This window comes from Nymphalis io, chromosome 4 (genome assembly GCF_905147045.1).
Source record: "Nymphalis io chromosome 4, ilAglIoxx1.1, whole genome shotgun sequence".
Classification (NCBI taxonomy): domain Eukaryota; kingdom Metazoa; phylum Arthropoda; class Insecta; order Lepidoptera; family Nymphalidae; genus Nymphalis; species Nymphalis io.
This window is the reverse complement of record NC_065891.1, coordinates 2,229,656-2,250,980: the sequence shown is the minus strand read 5'-3', so window position 1 is coordinate 2,250,980 and position 21,325 is coordinate 2,229,656. Positions and strand designations below refer to the sequence as shown.

General features: G+C 36.0%; 4 protein-coding genes across 4 annotated transcripts; 2 read left to right on the top strand and 2 right to left on the bottom strand.

The window, feature by feature from the left end:
* Nucleotides 1-37: 37 nt before the first annotated feature.
* On the top strand, nucleotides 38-624 carry LOC126781889 (copper transport protein ATOX1). Its single transcript, XM_050507010.1, has 2 exons — nucleotides 38-46; nucleotides 147-624. Exons 1-2 carry the CDS (start codon nucleotides 38-40, stop codon nucleotides 354-356), a joined length of 219 nt encoding a protein of 72 aa, XP_050362967.1. The 3' UTR covers nucleotides 357-624.
* Nucleotides 625-1,275: 651 nt separating this feature from the next.
* On the bottom strand, nucleotides 1,276-3,233 carry LOC126781710 (POC1 centriolar protein homolog A). Its single transcript, XM_050506697.1, has 7 exons — nucleotides 3,007-3,233; nucleotides 2,709-2,927; nucleotides 2,298-2,623; nucleotides 2,122-2,206; nucleotides 1,882-2,001; nucleotides 1,697-1,795; nucleotides 1,276-1,563 (listed from the first exon to the last, which is right to left on the bottom strand). Exons 1-7 carry the CDS (start codon nucleotides 3,139-3,141, stop codon nucleotides 1,462-1,464), a joined length of 1,086 nt encoding a protein of 361 aa, XP_050362654.1. The 5' UTR covers nucleotides 3,142-3,233; the 3' UTR covers nucleotides 1,276-1,461.
* Nucleotides 3,234-3,491: 258 nt separating this feature from the next.
* On the top strand, nucleotides 3,492-12,798 carry LOC126781649 (exportin-5). Its single transcript, XM_050506592.1, has 21 exons — nucleotides 3,492-3,588; nucleotides 3,829-3,894; nucleotides 4,090-4,235; nucleotides 4,326-4,485; nucleotides 4,632-4,850; nucleotides 6,025-6,195; nucleotides 6,333-6,497; nucleotides 6,669-6,797; nucleotides 7,256-7,498; nucleotides 7,818-7,948; nucleotides 8,036-8,177; nucleotides 8,451-8,634; nucleotides 8,742-8,905; nucleotides 9,264-9,431; nucleotides 9,507-10,007; nucleotides 10,099-10,327; nucleotides 10,547-10,695; nucleotides 10,785-10,940; nucleotides 11,068-11,280; nucleotides 11,433-11,606; nucleotides 12,313-12,798. The coding sequence occupies exons 3-21, from the start codon at nucleotides 4,105-4,107 to the stop codon at nucleotides 12,466-12,468; spliced, it is 3,585 nt and encodes a 1,194-aa protein (XP_050362549.1). The 5' UTR covers nucleotides 3,492-3,588; nucleotides 3,829-3,894; nucleotides 4,090-4,104; the 3' UTR covers nucleotides 12,469-12,798.
* Nucleotides 12,799-13,946: 1,148 nt separating this feature from the next.
* LOC126781650 (leucine--tRNA ligase, cytoplasmic) lies at nucleotides 13,947-20,662 on the bottom strand. The gene is made up of 12 exons (XM_050506593.1): nucleotides 20,544-20,662; nucleotides 20,157-20,366; nucleotides 19,694-20,065; nucleotides 19,178-19,422; nucleotides 17,245-18,143; nucleotides 16,911-17,169; nucleotides 16,472-16,836; nucleotides 16,132-16,400; nucleotides 15,722-15,976; nucleotides 15,327-15,521; nucleotides 14,713-14,947; nucleotides 13,947-14,182 (listed from the first exon to the last, which is right to left on the bottom strand). Exons 1-12 carry the CDS (start codon nucleotides 20,544-20,546, stop codon nucleotides 13,977-13,979), a joined length of 3,513 nt encoding a protein of 1,170 aa, XP_050362550.1. The 5' UTR covers nucleotides 20,547-20,662; the 3' UTR covers nucleotides 13,947-13,976.
* Nucleotides 20,663-21,325: the final 663 nt, after the last annotated feature.

Below are 21,325 nucleotides of genomic sequence, written 5' to 3'. Positions count from 1 at the left end.
TTTATATTTTGTCTAAGAGTTAAGGTGCCCTTCTACTATGTCTTCGGTAAGATTGTTTTTATTACATATTAAAATATGTTTGTTTACGTATACCATTTTCAGTTATTATTATTATTTATTATAAAATGTATATATTATTTTCACAGACCCATATATTCAACGTTGAAATGACTTGTGAAGGGTGTTCAGGTGCTGTCGAGAGAGTGCTTAACCGATTAAAAGGCCAAGGAGTGGATAACATCTCAATTTCATTACCGGATCAAAAAGTAATAGTAACTTCAACACTAAGTGCAGACCAACTGCTTGAAGTAATAAAGAAAACGGGAAAGAAAACTAGCTATGTTGGTATACAATAAAAATAATAACCCTAATGAAATAATGGCATGTTGAGAGTATAAAATATATGTTAAATGATGAATCAAACTGTTAATCAAAGAAATTTTATATGTTATACCATAATTATGTAATTTATTGTTTAATGTGGATAATTGTTTATAAAGTATATTTTATTGTTGTGTTTAAAAGAGGTATACATTTTTTTGTATTATAACTGATGCAGCTTTACATCATTTATAAGTATCAATTAATCATTATATATTATTAATCATTGTCTTAAAGTGTATGAGCCAGTATTTTTATGAATAAATTCTTTATTTTTTATATATTTATAATTTCTTTTTAACATAATATATTATCAGTAACATATAAAATACATACTAATTGTTGTTGGTTATCACATCTTCAAGTGAATTCAACCTTAAGTCAACAATATCCACTGCTTCATGAAGAGCATTCAAATGATCAACAATTGCATTTACAGTTGGTAGTACATCAGCACAGTCACATTCCTTTATTTTACTTATCCCATTTGTATAAGTTTTATTTAAAGTCTTTATTTTTTTAATAAGTGGTTCGTGTGATTGTGTTTCATTTTGACTGATGGTTTTAAAGCCGCTATTGAGAGGAAAACTTCTTTTACGTCCAACCCATTCTATAGTGCCACTAGTGTAGCAAACATCATCATTTCCGAGCTTGATCATACCAAATATATCTTCATCATTTTTATCTGTTCTGGTAGATTTATTTAAAATAGATGGTATTGTGTATGTACCAGGACTTGGTGGTGTACGTGGAATATGACTAATATGTCCTACACTGTATGAAGAATATTCACCGTGAGGTTGCAAGTTTGAACTATCATTTCTTGCTGAATTATTTAAAGGTCCAAAAGTGAGCCTTGAAGAACCATGATCCTGACTCTGCTCAATCAAAGTGCCATGTGCATTAGGCCCAATTTCTTGCAAATTGTGATTTGTTGAATCAATACTTATTTCTGGCGCATTATCAATATGCACAAAAGTAGTCACAGGATACTTTGTACTATGATAGCATTGATACCAAATCTTCACACCCTAATTGGTTGATTAATTTTATTATTTTATAATCTAACTTTAAACATGTCTATAGATGGAAGATATGTTTAGAGAAGTCACAATTATCTCTGAACTCTAGTTTTTGAAGTTCTATGGCATAATTTGTTTTTATCTTTCCCAATGACAGTTCCTGAATAAAATGGACAATCATATTTGTTTTACTTATTTACAAAAAAAATGGTGATACACTAGTTACTAATAAAACTATACTACTAATATCTCTTTTTGATAACTTGAGTTCTATCCTTTTTTATTAAACTAACTTTAGAATTCTGTGATCTAGAAGTTGACACTGGATTTTGTTCAATATTTTCCTTTGCTTCACCATCAAGTTCAGTGAAAATTGTTCTCCAAATAAAAACCTGGAACAAATAGCAAAAAGTTTACAGTTGCAAAAATGGGAAGTTTTTAAATTGAGTCAATTATTTATAATTTGAGAGATATTAACCAATTTATCATCACCAGCAGAGGCAAAACTTTTTCCACTTGGAGAAAATGCAACAGCATTTACTGGACCACTGTGACCACTTAGGGTAAATATTGGATGTCCTTCCAACAAATCTAATATCTACAAAGAAAGGTGTTAAAATTAATATGTGAAAATATGTTATTCCTTATAAAATCATTAATATCATGTAATATATACAACAATCAATAATATGAAAATAAACTGTTCTCAATGAATTACCTTCATCTTGCCATCCTTACTTGAAGTCAAGATATAACTTCCACTAGGATGGAATGTCAATTGTGTTATTGCTTCACTGTGGATACTGAAATTATTAACCATAAAATTATTTATTACATTTTAAAATGATCAAAAATTTGGTTAGTTCTTTTCATGATCAATAATATATATAATACCTATAATACTGTACAAGATTATGGGTTCTAATATCATAAAGTTTCACATTTCCATGTGATGTACCAACGGCAATATAACAGCCAGATGGATGCCATGCCAAATACATCCCATGGCCTTTCTGATCTTTATAGGTGTGTATACATTCTCCACTATCAGGGTTCCATAGTCTGGTTGTCTTGTCATCAGAACAGGAAGCTATGATAGAACCATCATGAGACATACAAGCTCGTCTAACCCAGTTTGTATGCCCTACAAATGACGCTAAGAATTTATGTTTCTCACTTGACCATAGTTTTACTATTTTGTCATCTGATGCTGTTACTATCTGTAAATATAGTATACAAGTGGTTAAAATTGTAAGTATTTTATGATTGTGCAAAGTCAAATGTGTTAATAATCACAGTTCTTACCTTCGACCCATCTGGACTAAATTGAACAGAACGCACTGTCTGAGAATGTGCTTTAAACATCCCTGTGCTTCCTGTAACAGTTGGAACCCAAAGCCTGACAGTTTTGTCACGGGATGCAGAAGCCATATATTTTCCTGATGGTGAAAAGGTTACATCCATTACCGCTTCATCGTGGCCTTGAAATCTATAACTTCTCATAGTACCACGTAGATCCCAGAGCTAAAATATTATGGTTTCACTATGGTTAGTAAGTTATGACGTAAAAAATAATGAATAAATAGTAATATTATATACCAACCAGAACGCTATTATCCAAAGAACTACTGGCCAATTGCTTTTCATTGGGATTGTAGAACAAGGCTGTAATACTGTTGCGATGTCCTTTTAATTGTTTTTCTAACGAGGGTTCTAAGCTTGTAATATTATTATTCATGTTTGTTATGCGTTCGTTAAAGTTTAATGGTAAGCATTCAATTTTAAGCTATACCGAATTCAAATTTTATTCAGCTATGAAATAAGAAAATTCAAACTGACAAACTTGTTATTCAAAACAAATGCCATAGACAATTGTTATCCCTTTTTCTGCGATGTTCTGATTCGACCTTACTTTTTTTTCTATAATTTGATAAAATAATTATATTATTCCGTTTTTTATAAAGTTTTTTTTTTATAATTTTCCAATTTTATATTATTTAAATTTGTATTACAGTGGTTGTATAAGAAAAACATTAGAATAATTGCCAATGAATATACAGTGTCGGCAATGGCATGTTCATAATGGCAATACTACTTTGTATCTTGGTATCTGTGCAAGAATTTAAGAAAATAAGATTGGTTATGGACTTGGACAATTTTCAGAAACATTTTTGTGCCACACGAGGTATTTCTTGTGTTTTGAATCTGGAGTTTATGATCTTTTGTGATTTAGCTTAAATTAATCGTCAATTTTATTGAGCCATTAGTCCTTTATATTATTCTGAGTTAATAAATAACGTTAAAGTTCCTTAACATGTGATAATAATTTTTTTAGATAGTTGTTCACGACCAAGACCGGGTGTATGCCATTAAAAAGATCATTTAGTTTATACGTAGAACCTTGATTTTTTAAATTTAATTTCAGAATAAAAACTTGTTGAGTATGAAGTGAAAGAATATTCTATGGGGATAAGTTCAACCAACATAGTAGGTACGTAAACATTACCAGCTGTGCGAATAATTCAAACAAAACATTTCATCATAATAATAAAATTTTCTTAATTTAAATAGTGTTTAGTCATTTTATATATATTTATGAAATGTTATAGCAAATATTATTAAAAAGTTGTGATAATTATTAATTCCGTATATGCAATTATTTCTATACGTTGTAATTCAAATTCAGCAATATCAAGCTACAATGAATGTCGGAGCATTTGGTGAGAGGGAGGTGACTCTCATTGCTGATGAACTGAGTCGTGCTGTCGAACTTACTCTTAATCCCACTGTAGCACATGATGCAAGAAAACAGGCCTATACAGCTTGTGAGAGGTAAAATAACAAAAGAAATATTTTTTTCTAATATTGTAATTAATAAATTTTCATGAGCATTTTTAACAGTGACTCATAAAAAATATTCAGTTTCAAGGAAAATTCGCCATGGTGTGCACAGGCAGGTCTCTTGCTTGCCAGTGGAGCTATGTACTCACCAGTTGTAAAACATTTTGGCCTACAATTGATGGAACATACTGTCAAGTATAGATGGACTCAAATAACTCAAGCGGAAAAAATATTTATCAAGGTATTTTAAGCATTTGATATTATACTTAAATATCATTGATTTTATGGTGTCTTCTACTTGCAAAGCTTTCATATATTGGTAAACAAAATGTATTACCATTATTTTTTTCTGTCAATATTTTATAATCTATTTTAATTGTTTTGTAGGAAAATGCAATGAAGTTACTTTATATGGGTGGATGGGAAACTGGTCATTTAAATGATGCATTAGCTCGAGTAATTGTGGAGATGATCAAGCGAGAATGGCCACAACAATGGCCAACCTTGCTAGCTGAACTTAGTGATGCTTGCAGTCGAGGTCACCTTCCTACTCAGATTGTACTTCATGTTTTCTTAAGACTGGTAGAGGATGTAGCTACATTACAGGTTTGTTAAAATCTTCATTATCTATCAGTTTCTATAATGTTGACCAAACTCAGATTTACTAATATAAAATGTGGCATAATTGGTCGCCATTAACAATTTCTATACAAATTACCACTCCAATTATTATTAAATTAAACTCCAATTAGTTTATCAGACTTTAATCTAAATTTCTAAACCTGAAGGTTAGTTTTGTCAACTTTTTTTATATAGTTTTGGCTAAACTGTATAAAAATGTACTGATCCCCAATAAATAGGAAAAGGGATATAACATGTATTCAAGAATTTTAATTTAAAATCAATTGCACTGAGTACCGATTAATTTTTTTATAGCATTAGCACATACTTTTCACAATACTGACCCAATACAGAATGAAAGTAATATTTTTCTATATTCTATTTTCACTTCGTCAATGATTAATTGAACTAATATCATCATCAAGTACGTGTCAAGAGACATGACATTCCATGTATCTCAATGGTTCAGTTCACTAGATGAAAATATGACATCATTATTTATATTCAACTCTATTTATAACCCACTAACTATACCCTAACATGCATTGCAATACTGCCTTACATTTGTTTTTAAACAAAAATTATTCAATATCACTTGACATTAACAAAAACTAAGTCACAAAAATGAATTAACATCAATAGCACATAGTTTTAACTCAATTGCATGAATGGTATAGGAATGCATACGGGATAAAAAAGAAACATGTTATATTTCAATAAATCTTATTATGATAATTTAATACATATTCTATAAAAAAAAATTCTCGGCTCTATTAAAGCCGAGATGGCCTAGTGGTAAGAACGCGTGAATCTTAACCGATGATCGTGGGTTCAAACCCGGGCAAGCACCACTGAATTTTCATGTGCTTAATTTGTGTTTATAATTCATCTCTTGCTTAACGGTGAAGGAAAACATCGTGAGGAAACCTGCATGTGCCTAATTTCATTGAAATTCTGCCACATGTGTATTCTACCAACCCACATTGGAGCAGCGTGGTGGAATAAGCTCCAAACCTTCTCCTCAAAAGGGAGAGGAGGCCTTAGCCCAGCAGTGGGACATTAACAGGCTGTTATTGTTACTGTTACTATAAATTATCAATTACAATATTCTTTCCTTTTGATTTTGAATAATAAGAATTAAAACCATTATTTTATTTAGACTTTAGAACAACACCAGCGTCGTAAGGATATTTACCAAGCCCTGACTAGCAACATGGCAGAAATATTTGCATTCTTTATGCGTCTCATTGAGCTGCATGTTCAAGAATTTAGAGAGAAAACTTCCGCAGGAGATTATGTTGGTGCATCCAGCAATGGTAGAGTTGTTCAGGTACAGAATAAACATTAAATACCCTCTAACAAAATAATTACTTTCTATCAATTTTCTATTCAATGAAAATATTTGTTTCAATTCTGTTTTTGTTATGATAGACTGCAATAAAAATTTAATTTTGTTAATTTTTTCAGGTTGTTTTATTAACATTAACCGGTTTTGTTGAGTGGGTGTCAACAAATCATATTGTTACAAACAATGGGCGACTGCTACAAATCCTTTGCATTCTGCTTAGTGATGATGTTTTTCAACTATCGGCTGCAGAGTGTTTACTGCAAGTTGTGAACAGGAAGGGTTCTGTGAGTATTATTTCATGTCAAATATTGACTTTCAATTTTTAAAAATCACAAATAAATAAAAAAATATTTAATTGTTTGTTGATTTTTGTGAACTACATAATTAGTTTTAATAATACTGATAATTCTGTTACTTTGACACACACTACATTAATTTTTATTTCTATTTTCTAGACTAAAGAACGTAAACCATTAATGATATTATTTAGTGAAGACGCAATCTCATGCATTCACCGCGCAGCCCTGCAGAGCATTGCGGCAGGTGATGAATCCCACTACTTGTTCCTAAAGAAGCTCTCACAGGTTTGTTTGAAATGGTAACATAATACATAATGAATACTTAACCTAATATATAAAGAAAACAAAAATACAAATTAAAACATTATAAGATTTACATTAAATAATATTGGCTTAAAATTAGTTTTCACAAAAAGGTTTTTTGTGTTCGGAGCTATGCTGTACTATAGTACTGCTTAATAGAGAACTATTAAACATGATTAAATCACATAGAACATTTACAGAGAATATTTGGGTTTTTTCATTTTCTTAATTGCATACATGCATACAATACGCTATTATAAGCGGATTTTTATCATATAAACATATATATTGCCCTAGGACAAGGATGTATTGGTTTTTCTATTGAAAATTCTGAAAAAGGGACAAAGTTTTTATCTTTGTTTTTATTATAATAATCAAAAATAGTACATAATATTTATTTCACAAATGTTCAATTCATCTTTATTCTGTATAATTTTCAGGTACTAGCTGGACTTGCTCAACAGCTGACATCTCTTTGGAACTGCACCACGAGTGTGGAATCTTGGCTACCAGTGCTCTTAGAGACAATGTTACTACTGACATCACACCCATCCCTTACATTAGCTCAAACCGCAAACTCCGTGTGGCTGGCTTTCCTTAAACACGAGCAGATATCAAAATTACCACATGTCCTGGCAATGGTTCCAAGGTGGTTACAAGCAGCTGCACCTAAAATTCTCAAGGTATATAATATTAAATATATAATATATATTTGTAAATTAGTCCAAAACGTTGTAACTTTCATTGAACATTGCAAAGTAATTATTACAATTATATGATAACAACATAACGCAAACATTATTTTAAGTTAATTGTTTGTGGTTTTATGTCATGATAAAGTATTGTTGCTATCAAAATTCACTCTCTATTTAAGGATATGTTTTATTACCCTCCGCTTTAATTATAAAAAAATAAGTAATTAATATTTTACATGATAGGATATTTCTAGATAGACATTTTCGAAACGAAGTAGTTTTAGCAATATACTGTAACTGTTTGAAGGTGACGTATCCGTCGTCGCGGGTGAGCGGTCTAACTGACGCGGTTGCCTATGCTTGCATGGACTATGACAGTGAGCAAGAGTTTGCCATTTTCTTCAGCCGCAGTCGAACTGAAATGCTTGAAAGTTTTAGGTGAGAATACTTCATTGATATAATTGAGATAATTGTTGATAAAAGTGAATATAAAGATTGTTAATCATAACAAAAAATTGTTTCCAGATATTGTATGATAGCAGCGCCGCTAGTCACGTGGGCCTTTGTTGAACAATGGACACAAACGGCCCTAGACAAGGTGGACTCCTGTCCACTGCAACTAGACGTAACACATCCTTTACATGTGGAATGGGAGGCGTTAGCCCAGGTATGGCTACTCATTTATATCAACATAATAGTAATATAACAATTATATAAAGTACTTGTTATAATGATAAAATATGTATATGTTAAAATTTCATTTTGTAGGTTGAATTGTGATGAAAAATCTATTAACATAAAACAGACTGATTGTTAGCAGAATAACAAAGAAATAACTTAAAGATACTTAATTTTTTTTAAATTGATATTGACAATATTATATTAATAAATATTGTCATGTGTGTACAAATGATTATGCATTTTAAAAATGATGTTTCAGGTCCTAGACGTAGTTTTGTCGCGGCTACTGCAGGCGGAGCCGCGGCCCAATGTAGCGGAGGGCCTGCGGCTGTTGCAGCGCTGCGTGGCCAGCGAGCCTCAGGCGCCGCTCATACTGTCGCTCCTGCTGTCCTTTATATCGGCGCTCTTCGTCTTCCTCAGTTGCGCCTACAGCCAGCTCGCCGGTTAGTAGGGGAGGGATCTCCCGCGTTAACTCACGAAAAATAGCATGATTATACAAAAAGACGAAATGACATGAGAGTAACCAACGGTCTCGGGACACGTGCCGCAGGGCCGGGCGTGGGGTCGGCGGGCGCGGAGCTGCTGCCGCGCGTGCTGGACAAGATCTTCAAGGCGCTCGTGTACGAGGGCACGCCGCCCGAGGGCCGCGCCTCGCGCAACGTGAAGAACGTGCGCCGCCACGCCGCCGGCCTGCTCGTTAAGCTCGGCTCTAAGGTACCTGGACCTCCGGACCTATAAGAAAACATTATTATGCCTGCTGCCAATTCTCTCCGCGCTTTACACGATGTTTCTCTATTCTACTCTGCTGCAAACCACATCTTATACCTTTACTCTATGGTACTTACTAGTAGATTAGATTAGATCTGCTCTGCTACTTTCGACATGTTGGTAAATGCAGTACTGGGTTTTTTGCATTAGGGTTTTATATATATTTAAATTTACGTACATATTTTTCAAAAAATTAAAACGCCTTTCAAAAGTTTTGTAACATTTTGATTATCTCAATATACAGGACTAAACATGTATATAGTATATGATTTATTGCAATAATAATATTTTTTCATTCATACAGTTTCCCTTGTTACTCTTGCCCGTGTTTGGACGACTACACGAGTTATGTCAAACAGCTCTTGCGCGGCCCGACCTCAGTGCCGTCGAGAGTGTTACATTACAAGAAGCCCTGCTGCTAGTTTCCAATCATTTTTGCTGTTACGAACGCCAAAGTGCCCTCGTCGCTCAGGTAAATTCAATATTCAGATTCACAAAAACCATTCGTTTTAAAATTTTGCTTCATGGCGCTCTTCTAATTCGTCAGGTACTCGGCGACTGCAGAGAGCGGTGGGCGGCTCTAAGTCCCCACCTGCAGTCTGCGGCGGGCCTGGCGCGCCTCGTGGGGTTAGACGCGCCGCCAACCGACGACGACCCGGAGCGAGCGCAAGCACGACGCACGCTGCTGCACGCACTCATGCTCACCCTGGGCGTCGTGAAACGCACACAAGTACCCGCCGACCCGGACAAGGCGTCGCGGGGCGGGTTCAGCGCGGGCGTCACCGCGTCTGGGAACCCAGTGTGGCGCAATCCGTGCGGCGCGCACGTGTTGCCGCTCTTCCCCGCGGCGCTGGCCCTGGCGCGCGCGCTGCACGAGCTGCACGCGCCGCAGGCCGCCGCCCTGCGCCACGCGGCGCACGCGCGCGCCCTGCAGCCGCCGCTCGCGGAGCGACGCAACTTGCTGGGCTTGCGGGACGACGCGCCGCCCGCGCCGCTCGCCACCCCGCAGGATAGAATGCAGAATCTGCTGCACACGCTTCATGATAATGTAACTTTAACCCATGATACTCAAATTTTAGAAATATTTATATAATTTAGTATCAATAATCGAACGAAGAAAATGTGTCGTGTATCGGTAGGTGTGTCAGCTGGTCGGAGCGGCGGCGTCATCGCTGGGCCGCGAATTGTTCGGCGCGGCGGGGCTGGCGCGCGCGCTGGCCGCCGCACTGCTGGCGGCGCCCGAGCGCCTGCCCGACCATTGGCTGCGCCGCGTGCTGCGCGCCGCTCTGCGCCCGCTGCTGCTGCACTGTCCGCCCGCACACTACGCCGACGTTGCGCTGCCGCTGCTGCAACATCTTGCACCACTCAGTGAGTAGCCATACTTATAAATTAGTTGTCGATATTATGATTCAGTTAAAACGATAATAAAAAAAAACTAATATTTGACTAAAAACTCACATAAAATAACAATATTGTTATTAATTTAAACAGTTAACAAAGATAATTCATAAATAGGAATAGTCATATCCAAATTAATATTAATATTTATTTACAGTTAATCATTATTATTGTTATTTAATATTCCAGTGCTAGTTCACCTAAACCAACGCTGGGAATATGTCACGTCGCTGTATGAGTCCGGAAAGCTGGAGGAGGAAGGCGGCAGCGAATCTCAAGAGGTCCTCGAGGACATGCTTGTGAGACATCTGACGAGAGAACATCTAGAACTACTCAAGGTCACTTTTTCATAATTTTATTAATATTATTATTTCATGATATAAAAAAATTGTAAATGAAATATTTTATATGTATGACATATTTGTAGGTGTCTCTAGTAGAAGGTGGTATGAGCGCGGAGCCCTCGACAGACATGGACGACGAAACCCCTCCGACGAACCCGGGTCGCGCGCCCGAGCAAGTCTCGGAACTCGGTGCCATCATACTCGCCGACCCGATCGCTGGTCCGGCCGTATTGCACACCGTGAGTTATCTCAATTGATTTTCTTATTTTTTTATCATTAATATATAAAAATAACCTATTATTTTCGTATTATGTATTTAACAAAGTTTTTATATACTTACTTAATTTATACTAAACATAAATACAGATTCTCCGTGCCCTAACGTGGAATGACTCCACTTCGTCGCTGCGCGCATGCGCCCTGGCGCTGCCGGCGCTGCGCGCGGCGCTGGGCGCCCCGGGCGGCGCGGCGCTCGGCAGCAACGAGGCGTCGGGCGCGCTGGCCGCCGTGCTGCACGCGCTGCGCCTGCACGGCCAGCACGACGCCAACCAGGCCGCGCTGCTGGCGCTCGCAGTACAGGTGTGCCAGACGCGTTACGCTCTACCCTCCGTTATATTTGTAATCTAACGAGAACGACTACTCGCTCCGAGACGAATGAATTAAGTAAATGCGTCAAGATTCGTAGATTAAATAATAAACATATATGTAAAAGTATCGTGTGCTCGTCACAGACGTACGAAGCTCTGCGGCCGCGCTTCCCGGGCGTGATGGCCGTGCTGCGCGCCATCCCCGACGTGGACGCGCACGACCTGCAGCGTCTGGACGACAAGCTGACCGCGCATCCCAACAAGCCCGCCAAGATAGACAAGAGCAAACGAGACCTCTTTAAGAAGATCACATCTCGGGTTAGCGTTCTCCTAATTACTTCAAATAAATGTTGCTTCGTGACCATTACACATGACTAGAAAATAATGCTTAACTATTATAAAAACAATTTTTACATAAGTGATAAATTAACTAACCTATGCAAATTCTATCGACTGTATCACGGCGAGTGCTCTGGGGAATTATTCTCTCTAATTCCTGCTTCCCCCTTCCTTCTTAAGTCCACGCGAGCTGGTCTCGATGTCACCGCCTAACTGTGACATCAATTCCATCGCGCACAAAGAAATTTGGCAACTCCTTTCTTTGTCGTACTTCCAAAAAATAGAATTCCTTACCAGCTCACGTGTTCCCCTCCTCTTACAACCCGGGTTCCTTCAAACGAGGCGTGAAGAGGCATCTAGCGGGCCGGCAAGGCGGGGACGGCTAGTACAGAACATTCTTCCCGACTGTACTGGCCGTCGTCGCGTTTGGACTCTACTACCACTTACCATCAGGTGGAGTAGAGTCATTTGCCATCCCGGCGCTTATAAAAAAAAAATTAAAAAATTCACACTATATAACTAAACTTTGATTTCATTTAATTTTTTATCTCAAAAAACTTTTTAACACTTTCAATATCAGAGTTTCATATTAAGTTGAATTTTGTGAAATTACTTAACTGACTACTTCACATTGACATTAAAAAATATTATCACATTAATTTGGTTATTAATTGATTTATTTCAGTTGATCGGACGAAACGTAGGACAGCTATTCAAGAAAGAAGTGTTTATATTAGATTTACCCACTATGCACACACCGAAAGAAAAACCTCGAAGTGTAATCGAAGCGGCCGAAGGCGCCAGCCTAGAAAATCTATTCAATCCGAACGCGCCAACTTAGCGAAGATATGCTCTAACGTACTACTAGTTTTAAATTTCTAATGTATAAGTGGAACCACGCGAACGTGACTATGAACGTTTTTTTTATCTGGGAGATACAGATAATTTATAATGAATGGTTATGCGTATTGAATAAAAATGTATTATTTGTTTTACATCTATTTTATACAAGTAAATAATAAATATTGTGTTATAGCTTTTTAACTATAGCCGATCACGGTCGCGTGGGATCCTTGCATCGAACAATGCGCTAGCCATATCCTACTCGCAATGTAAAACGTTTTTCTGTGAATAATATTCATTTATATGTTAATAAATTATATTATTAAAATAAAAATATTTTTATTTGAACTTTTTACATAATTTAATTATAGTCTATCTATATTTTTTTTATAAAAGTAGTCGTCGCGAATATTCTTTTTTAAATAGAGAGATAAATAAAAATAGACATTACAACACATTACGTAACTTGAACAACATTTTAGTAAGCGATTTAAAGACTAGTCTTTGTCACTAATGCTTTACAGTCCAAAGGTAAGAGGAAATCGCTTCCATTTTGTTGTCTCTCAATTTTTGGCAAATTTATCGCCTGGTAGTAAACCGGCGGTTAACATTTAGTGAAGTATTTATGTAAGTCACTTTCGCATGTATTTATTTTGTGTAAAATCATCAAGAACGCGTGAATCTTAACCGATGATCGTGGGTTCAAACCCGGGCAAGCACCACTGAATTTTTATGTGCTTAATTTGTGATTATAATTCATCTCGTGCTATACGGTGAAGGAAAACATCGTGAGAATGCATGTGAAATTCTGCCACATGTGTATTCCACCCGCATTGGAGCAGCGTGGTGGAATAAGCTCCAAACCTTCTCCTCAAAAAGAGGAGAGGAGGCCTTTAGCCCAGCAGTGGGACATTCACAGGCTGTTACGGTACGGCGTGTAAACTCTGTTGGCATTCCAAAAATAAATTATTAAATTTGTTCCAAATGCTGTTATATGATATTTTTTAACTGCATGATCAATCGATCATCATCAATGATTACATGTACTGTTAGAAAAACATTAGTTTAGTTTAAATTATAAGGTAAATAGTCAATAATTATAAAATCATAAACCATATCTTTCATTATAATAGATGTATAGGATTATAAAAAAATCATGCCTTTGACTTCACTCCAAAGCACACACTCTTGTTTTTTTTATAATGATGATTTAGTTTTCATAGAATCTTCCGTATATGTTTAGAACATCCCATTATTTGCGAGGATATTGCCCAATAAGTAAAAGTAAATACAAAAAAAATTAAAGCATTGCGTTGCTGAGAGCAATCTATCGTAAAATTTGATTGGTATATGATTTTTTTAATGTGATAAATATATTTGATAACATAAATGTTTGTCTTCCTAAGATTAAATAAATAAAAATTCCTTTGACTTGAGAACACGAAAGAAAATGTAATAATTATTAAAAATGATAGATAATTTCAATAAATACTTAATTTATTAGTATTACTCGTAAGTATATATTAAATGAACACCAACGTCGACTTTAGATCCGCTATCGACGATTTGAACTTTGTTAGTGTTGACGTCAACATTGAATATCGAGTCATTCTCCAACGGCACGCATTTAGTTAAATAATCACCGGCGACTGGTATTTTCCGAGGCCCGAGGACTGGATCCTTATAACGCCATAGTTTTAGCAAACTTACATCTGAAATATAAATAAACACAAAATTAGCAAAAATATTTTCAGTCAATTACTAATATTTGTCAAAATAAGGAAGGGCACGTAATTCACCTATTTCTGACACGGCTGCCCAAGAAAAGAATATGTTTTCAGGGTACATGTATGTATGTGAGTTTTATTCATTCATAACTTAAATGCCTGAACAAATTTGGATGTATGTGGTATCTTTAGAATCCTTATCTGGAGTGACATTTGACAATTCATTCATTCAGACTTCGGGGCAGACATTACGGTTAAGTATTGTTTATTTTAAACATTGATTCAAAGATGTAAAATAACTTTAATACAAATATAAGTCATTATAATTTGATATTAATATAATTTGATTTTATTTAGATGATAAATATTGACATTGAATGAAATTTAATTTCTACTTTGCAAATCATCTGAAAGACACGGACACACACATTTTGGCGAAAGTTTTTTCTGGACAACAATTTTCGCTTATTCCTAGTGCAATATGAGCATTTCTTTTTCGCGTGAAAGGCACTCACCCTTAATAGCTTTGACTTCCTTAGCGACCTTGGCTTTGAGTTTAGTCAGATTGTCGCCGTCGGCGAGACCGATCGAGAGCGAGAAGAGTCCGGAGCGCGGAATGGGGTTGGCCAGTTCGAGCGCCACGCGCTGCTCGGCGAAGAAGCTGACGTGCGGCTGTCCCGGCGCACAGTCCTCGCGAGTTTTCTCCGGTGCTTCTGGGCTATCCGTATATTTGATTTCGATGGACTCCAACTGAAAAAAAGAAGTTGTATATTTTATATATGTATGTTTACTTTTTATATTATATATATTCTTCCGTGGTAACAATTAAGAAGTAGATAGACGCGCGTTAGATCTGTTAAAAATGTCCCACTGCTCGGCAATGCATGTCTCCTTTAAGGACATGGCTGGCATTGCGTGTTGGTGGATATAAATGCAACAAAATTTCATCTGATATAATACAGACAACGTTAGCTCTTACTAGGCAGCTCGAGATGAGCCATGAATACAAATAAGCAAATGGAAAGTAAGCAATTTTTGCCATGATCCATATATTCTGTCTACTGGGTCATGTCTCGATTTAAGCAATATTCGACAACATAAGAATCGTGTAAGGAGACAGGATGCTCACGTCGAGCGCCTGCAGCAGGTAGGGGCGGTTGTGGCGCAGCACGGCGCTCTCGTCGAAGGGCAGCGCGCCCAGGCGGCCGGGCGGCGCCTCGCGCGACGCCTGCACGAACGGCATCACGCGCTTCATGTACTTCTTCAGTTCCGGGATCTGAGACAGCTTCGTGGATATCGTCTTGTTGTCTGGTAGACCGTCCGGCTGGAATTATTTTTAGGAATTATTCTTTGTATCGTATTCGATCAATTCTCTTTATTTGGTAATATGGTATTTGTGTTTACGCTGTCACTGAACTAATATTTATTTTCTTATAACAGACAAAGTTTTACTTCACATTATCTTCACATCCTAAAACTCTTTTTTATGTTGCACATTAATCTTAAACAGTAAAAAATATTTACCCCATTGAGTTCATCCAGAGTGGTCAATATAATGTGTTGCCACTTCGGGTACGCTTTGGCTACCCAAATAATGGCTTTGTTCGGTTTGGGTTCCTGTTTAGCAACTTCTCCTTTCTTAGGCTTTTTCGCAGCACAGTGATTCTTAAGATAGATGCGGAAGGAGTGGGCCGCTTCCATTAAGTAGTTGCTGGCTTTTACGGACGCCTCGTCCACTTCGCCCGCCACAGGCCACTGTTCGTGAAGGATGCTTTCTTTCTGTAAAGTTTCAAAATAGTAAAATTGTTTACTTTATTTAACAAATTAAACAAACATATGTATATATTATTTATACAAAGTGATTTTAATGAAAATATGGTATATTTTGACTTCGTTTATACTTCATTTTTTTCAGCTATAATTTTATAACGTACATTTCCCAGCAGTTCCCAGACGTACTCAGCGACATGAGGACATATGGGCGACATCAACTTGGCCTGCGTGGCGATGTATCGCTGGACCAGCTCTGCGTGCATTCCGCTCTCAGAGCACAATTCCCGGTACTTGTCTCTAGCAGCTTGCAGCTCGAAGAAACCGGTCTTCAAGGCCTCTTTGAATAGCATTTTCTTGTAGTTGTCATCAGTTTGATTAATTTTCATGTTCATTTCACTCATGAATACTTTATCATGGAAATTGTAATCACCTAAAATTTGCAATTAATTTTTAATAGACGATTCTTATAACTTGTGACATCATTCGTATTATATTACTTACCAGTCCTCAAGCTCGACTTGGTAACGATGATTTCCTTCACCCACTCGATGAATGTGTAAAGTCGCAGAATGGCCGCGTCAGCTGTACTTTCGACAAAATTTGCATCTTCAACCGAATCCCCCGCGTCGGCTAGAGTGAGCCGCATGCCGTCCGCGCTAAACTTATCAACACTTTCGGTAAGAGTTAGGAAGTTTCCATCTGATTTGGACATTTTTGCAGAATTCAACATCAGGTGACCATTAGCGCGAATCCCCTTCGGCCACTTGTCTTCCTCTTTTTCCCAAATAGCGCAATGGTTGTAAATATAAAACGTCAAGTGATTTTGGATTAAATCTTTTCCTGATACTCTGAGGTCAACAGGGTACCTAAATTAGAAAATTAGAATGTTCAAACACAAAATTTCAAACATAAAATCACAAAATTTATGAAGCTTATATACCAGAACTGGAAGGACTTTTTCATTTTGTCAAGTGCCTGTTTAGGTATTTTAGTATTTTTTGGCACAGGAGCATCTTTAAAGAAAATGTAGTCCCAAACATCAATGGTCATATCATTTGGTTTAATTTTTAGTTCATTTTCAGCATTAGCCCTAAACGTGTTACCCTGCAGAAAGTGGGAAATAGTATAGTAAGCATTGTAAATAGTGGAGTCAGAGAGAGATTCGATGAGCCACTGTTGATCCCAAGGTAATTTCGTTCCTGAAATGAAAAAAATATATATAATTGATTGATTGATTCGTAAATGTAGGGTACCTTAGCTTTGCATGAGCCTACCTAGACCATATGTTCTAGAACAGGCGTATTCATGTAACCATTTCAAAGTAGCTTGAAAATTTTTTCTGACCTCATCGTGATAGGTGTTCATTAGGGACAGTGCTCTTTCTGCTTGAGCCTTCCATTCCTCATTACCATAATCAAGATACCATTGATTACAAAGAGCTACCACACATTCGTCCCCAGATCTTGACATAATCGTCTTTTCTGGTTCGTAATAAATGACAGCACCCTTTTGTTCAATCAAATTCGTTTGCACTTTTTTCTTAACATCTTGTATCTTCGAACCTTTGAATTCACCAACCAATAGGACACCGTCATAGAAACCTTTCAGATAAACCATTTCTTTGGCTTGTAATAGTTTGTCTTTATCATTCTGACTTTGTATTTTTAATTTATCATAAACATGAATTGCAGAGAGATTTCCGAACTCTGGAATTTCGAGTATCGGTACGGGTTTGTATGGAAGAACCATTTCGTCAGTAATACCATACTTCTCTCTGAATGCTGGTTTCTTTTGCAGGTCGACAAAAGCTGCGTAGTCGTCCGGGGAATCAGAGATAACACTGGTCACTATACCAGTTCCCTTATCTTCTTTAATTGTCAACATTGGTAGTGAGTATATTTTTTCATAACAAGTGGCTGGAGATTTAAGAGCAACACCCAAAAGATCTTGGCCTACAAAATCTTTGAGTATTTTGAACTCTCCGTCTTTTTCAGTAAAACCTTGATAGCTCATGTTTCTTGCTGCTCTCTTGGTGCAAATAAAAATACCATCATTCACAGTTTCAAAAGCGATGTATTTGATGTCAGGATGAACCCAACAGTTGGTTTGACCATACATAGTCTCGGGTCTTAAAGTTGCTGCTACAAAACTTATCATTTTTCCTTCGAATGGCCTGAAATTGCGATAGATAATATATTCCAACTATATTGACAAATTTTCGACTATACTTAATTTTATATTTATTAGTGTTTTATAATGTTTTATACTTTCTATAGTCTTATTAGAATCAAAGGAATAATGATAAATCAACAATACAGTATAGTAACACCAACCTTAGATTTATATATTCCATGCGATTGCATCAGAAGAAATTTTTGAATAATCTTTATTTATCATAAAACACTACTCCAATTAACTATAATAGCCTATTCCAGCCACAAGAGGAGTAAACCCAAATAAACAACTTTAAGACCGATATCAATTGGAATCTTGTATAATCTGTCATCTTCACTATAGATTTGCGAAAAAAATACGTTTTCAATGTCCGCGAAGTTGTAATCGGAACTTCAAAAGTTAAATTCATATGGTTATAACTAGTTAAGTGGGATAGTGTTGTATATGTATGAATAAAGGTAAATTAATCAATAACTGCTTATAGTGCATAATACAGCAGAACAATTATAAAATCGTACGCATTTTGTTTGATTCCTACTCTGATTGTATCTACTTTAATTTTACTTACAAACTTCCTATAACCTATTTACCGACATACGAAAAGCCACATTTTCGCGAATCCTTAATGAATACAAGCTCTCGAACAATTATTCGATTCAATGTCAAAATTGTTTATTTGTCTCTACCCTTCCTGTGGTTGCTTAATAACTTTCAATTCAAAGGTACTTTGCACAAAATACTCCTAATACTTTTATATCTAAATGTTTATTCAAATGCACCAAATCACGACATATTATAAAACAAAGTGCCCCCGCAGCGTCTGTCTGTTTGAACGCCATAAATTCAAAAAGTACCAAACGGATTTTCATAGGGTTTAACCAATGTATGGAGCGAGTTCGCATCTGGGAGGTTTGCTGGCTTGCCCCTCATACACCAATAAAGTTGTATTTATATAATATTACGATATATAAGCATTTTATATAGACCTTTCGATTCAACTATCATCATAAACTCACTACAGTTAACACTCACTTAAAAATGTTTGGTAGCGGTTGTAATACCTCCATCTTGATAAGGGTATATTCCTGTGGGCCTGCACCTTCTCCAGTGCTTCGATCATGGTCCATGCATGGTTGTTTGTCCAATGGCGAAAAAATCGTGTAACGTTTACCATACATAATTTTTTTACGTTCTTTAAGATGATGAAACTGCCACCTCACGAATGAATCATAAAATGGATTCGCATCAGTTGTGATAAACTTCCTACGCCAATCAACCTTAAACAAAGAAAAGTAGTTTTTTTTTATTGATACAAGCCAGTGACATGCAAGATGTCTGAAAATAGATATACCCAGCTACAGATATGAACATGGATTATTATAGACATTGTAAATCCTTATTAGAAAAAAAGAATTTCCGGCCCATCACTAGTACAAATATATTTTCAATTATATTCAACAAATATATATTTTGTGATAAGTTTATACAAATATAATTAACTCTTTTACTAACTTAAATTGAAATTATGTAAAAATATATGCAACATACATGAATACCCATTCGTTTTAAATCGGCAACAGCAAGTGGTGGAAAGTACTCAAGCCAATGACCCTCATCTGCAAACTTCTTAATTTCCTCTTCAGGCACACCAATACTTTGCATTATCTGCCACTGAAACTTGGCTGCCCCAGTTTTGGCAACAGCCTTACTTTTTTTTCCTTTACTTTTATCTTTGGGAATTATATCGGCCTGTTCTTTAACTTCCAACTCTTCATCTTCTGGAAATACTGGTGGACATCCATATAATTCCATTTCTCGTTTAAGTTTATCAGCACATGCCTTAATGGGCATACCAGTGCAATGAAATCCAAAAGGAAAAAGAACCTTTCGACCTTTTAATCTATAGTATCTTGATGCAAACTGTTAACAAATCATTTTATTAATAGTAAATAGATAGTGTTTTAAGATTTTTAATTTAAATATACAAAGCAAGTTTTAAAAAAAAATGTACCTCGCATTTAGAGAGGGAGAATGTATGGCCAAGATGTAAACGTCCATTCATATATGGGTATGGAAAAGTGCACATAAATTTTTCATAGTGCTTTCCATCATCTGGTGCTTCCATTTCGAAGATTTTTTCTCGATCCCATCGTTCTTGTACTTTCTTTTCGATTTCTTGAAGATACTCCACCTTAAAGGTGCCTTTACGATCCAAATTGGTCTGTGAATTAAATGTATATTTTTATTTCTTATCGTATGATGTGATAACTTACACTTATGGTTCATAAAATTAGGAAAAATGTATACAATATGCTTAATAAAACGTTTATAACCTATACTTTAAATAATTTTCTTAAAGGGACAATAAAAATTAGGAGTTGCATAAAAAAATACTTACCATTGTTAATTTACTTTTAATTTAAATAGATAAATTACTTCAGTATTTCAATATCGGCTCTGTAAAAAGACACGTTTAAAACTATTGAAACGTCACTCGTAACATCCTTCGAAAATTTAGGCTCACTGACACTGACAATTCATAGAACTCTGAATGACACAAAATGACAGCAAAGTCTGACTACCAACCTCCGAATATTATTATTATTAAATAACTTTATTGTACATTTACAAGAAAAAAAAAGACAAATACAAATAAAAAAGAAAAACAAAAGCTTAATTAGTGATCTTTTCCAGCCAACCCAGCAAGAATATACGAATAGTCTTTGTGTAGATCCTCCAGTACATTCTCCTCTTCTCTGGGTAAAAATGTTTTGTGAGTACACGGCTTATCTGGATTGCATTGGGCGAATGTGTACATGAACGCGTTATAAATTAGCGTCTTTGTCGTTGGCATGGCAACAGATGCGGCCGTCCAGTCTCCAGCCGAATAGCGCGGGTTTTTGTGCTCACTTTAAAGGAGTCTGGCATTCGTCTTTTAAAATATACAGATCGTCTTTGTAGTTCCGCGTCAACAACAATATTCGTAACGCTAGAGTATTTACTTACGTTTTAAAAGTACGATAGCGGTATAAAATGAAGATTAAATTATATACCAGATTTGATCGATTAAAATTATTTACTACTATACTTATATTGTTTATATATTATTTTGTTTTAATGTAAGCTTCTGTGAAAATAATAATGAATATGTAAATATTTGAGTACTAGCTATATTTTTTC

Coding starts and splice junctions, on each gene's coding strand:
- LOC126781710 (XM_050506697.1), bottom strand. CDS start 3,141: ATGAATAATAATATTACAAGCTTAGAACCCTCGTTAGAAAAACAATTA. Junction 2,624..2,708: donor TTAGTCCAGATGGGTCGAAG/GTAAGAACTGTG, acceptor CTATATTTACAG/ATAGTAACAGCATCAGATGA. Junction 2,002..2,121: donor GTAAGGATGGCAAGATGAAG/GTAATTCATTGA, acceptor CTTTCTTTGTAG/ATATTAGATTTGTTGGAAGG.
- LOC126781649 (XM_050506592.1), top strand. CDS start 4,105: ATGAATGTCGGAGCATTTGGTGAGAGGGAGGTGACTCTCATTGCTGAT. Junction 7,949..8,035: donor GAAATGCTTGAAAGTTTTAG/GTGAGAATACTT, acceptor AATTGTTTCCAG/ATATTGTATGATAGCAGCGC. Junction 11,281..11,432: donor TGCTGGCGCTCGCAGTACAG/GTGTGCCAGACG, acceptor TGCTCGTCACAG/ACGTACGAAGCTCTGCGGCC.
- LOC126781650 (XM_050506593.1), bottom strand. Junction 16,837..16,910: donor AAAAAGTCCTTCCAGTTCTG/GTATATAAGCTT, acceptor TTTCTAATTTAG/GTACCCTGTTGACCTCAGAG. Junction 16,401..16,471: donor CAAGTCGAGCTTGAGGACTG/GTAAGTAATATA, acceptor TGCAAATTTTAG/GTGATTACAATTTCCATGAT.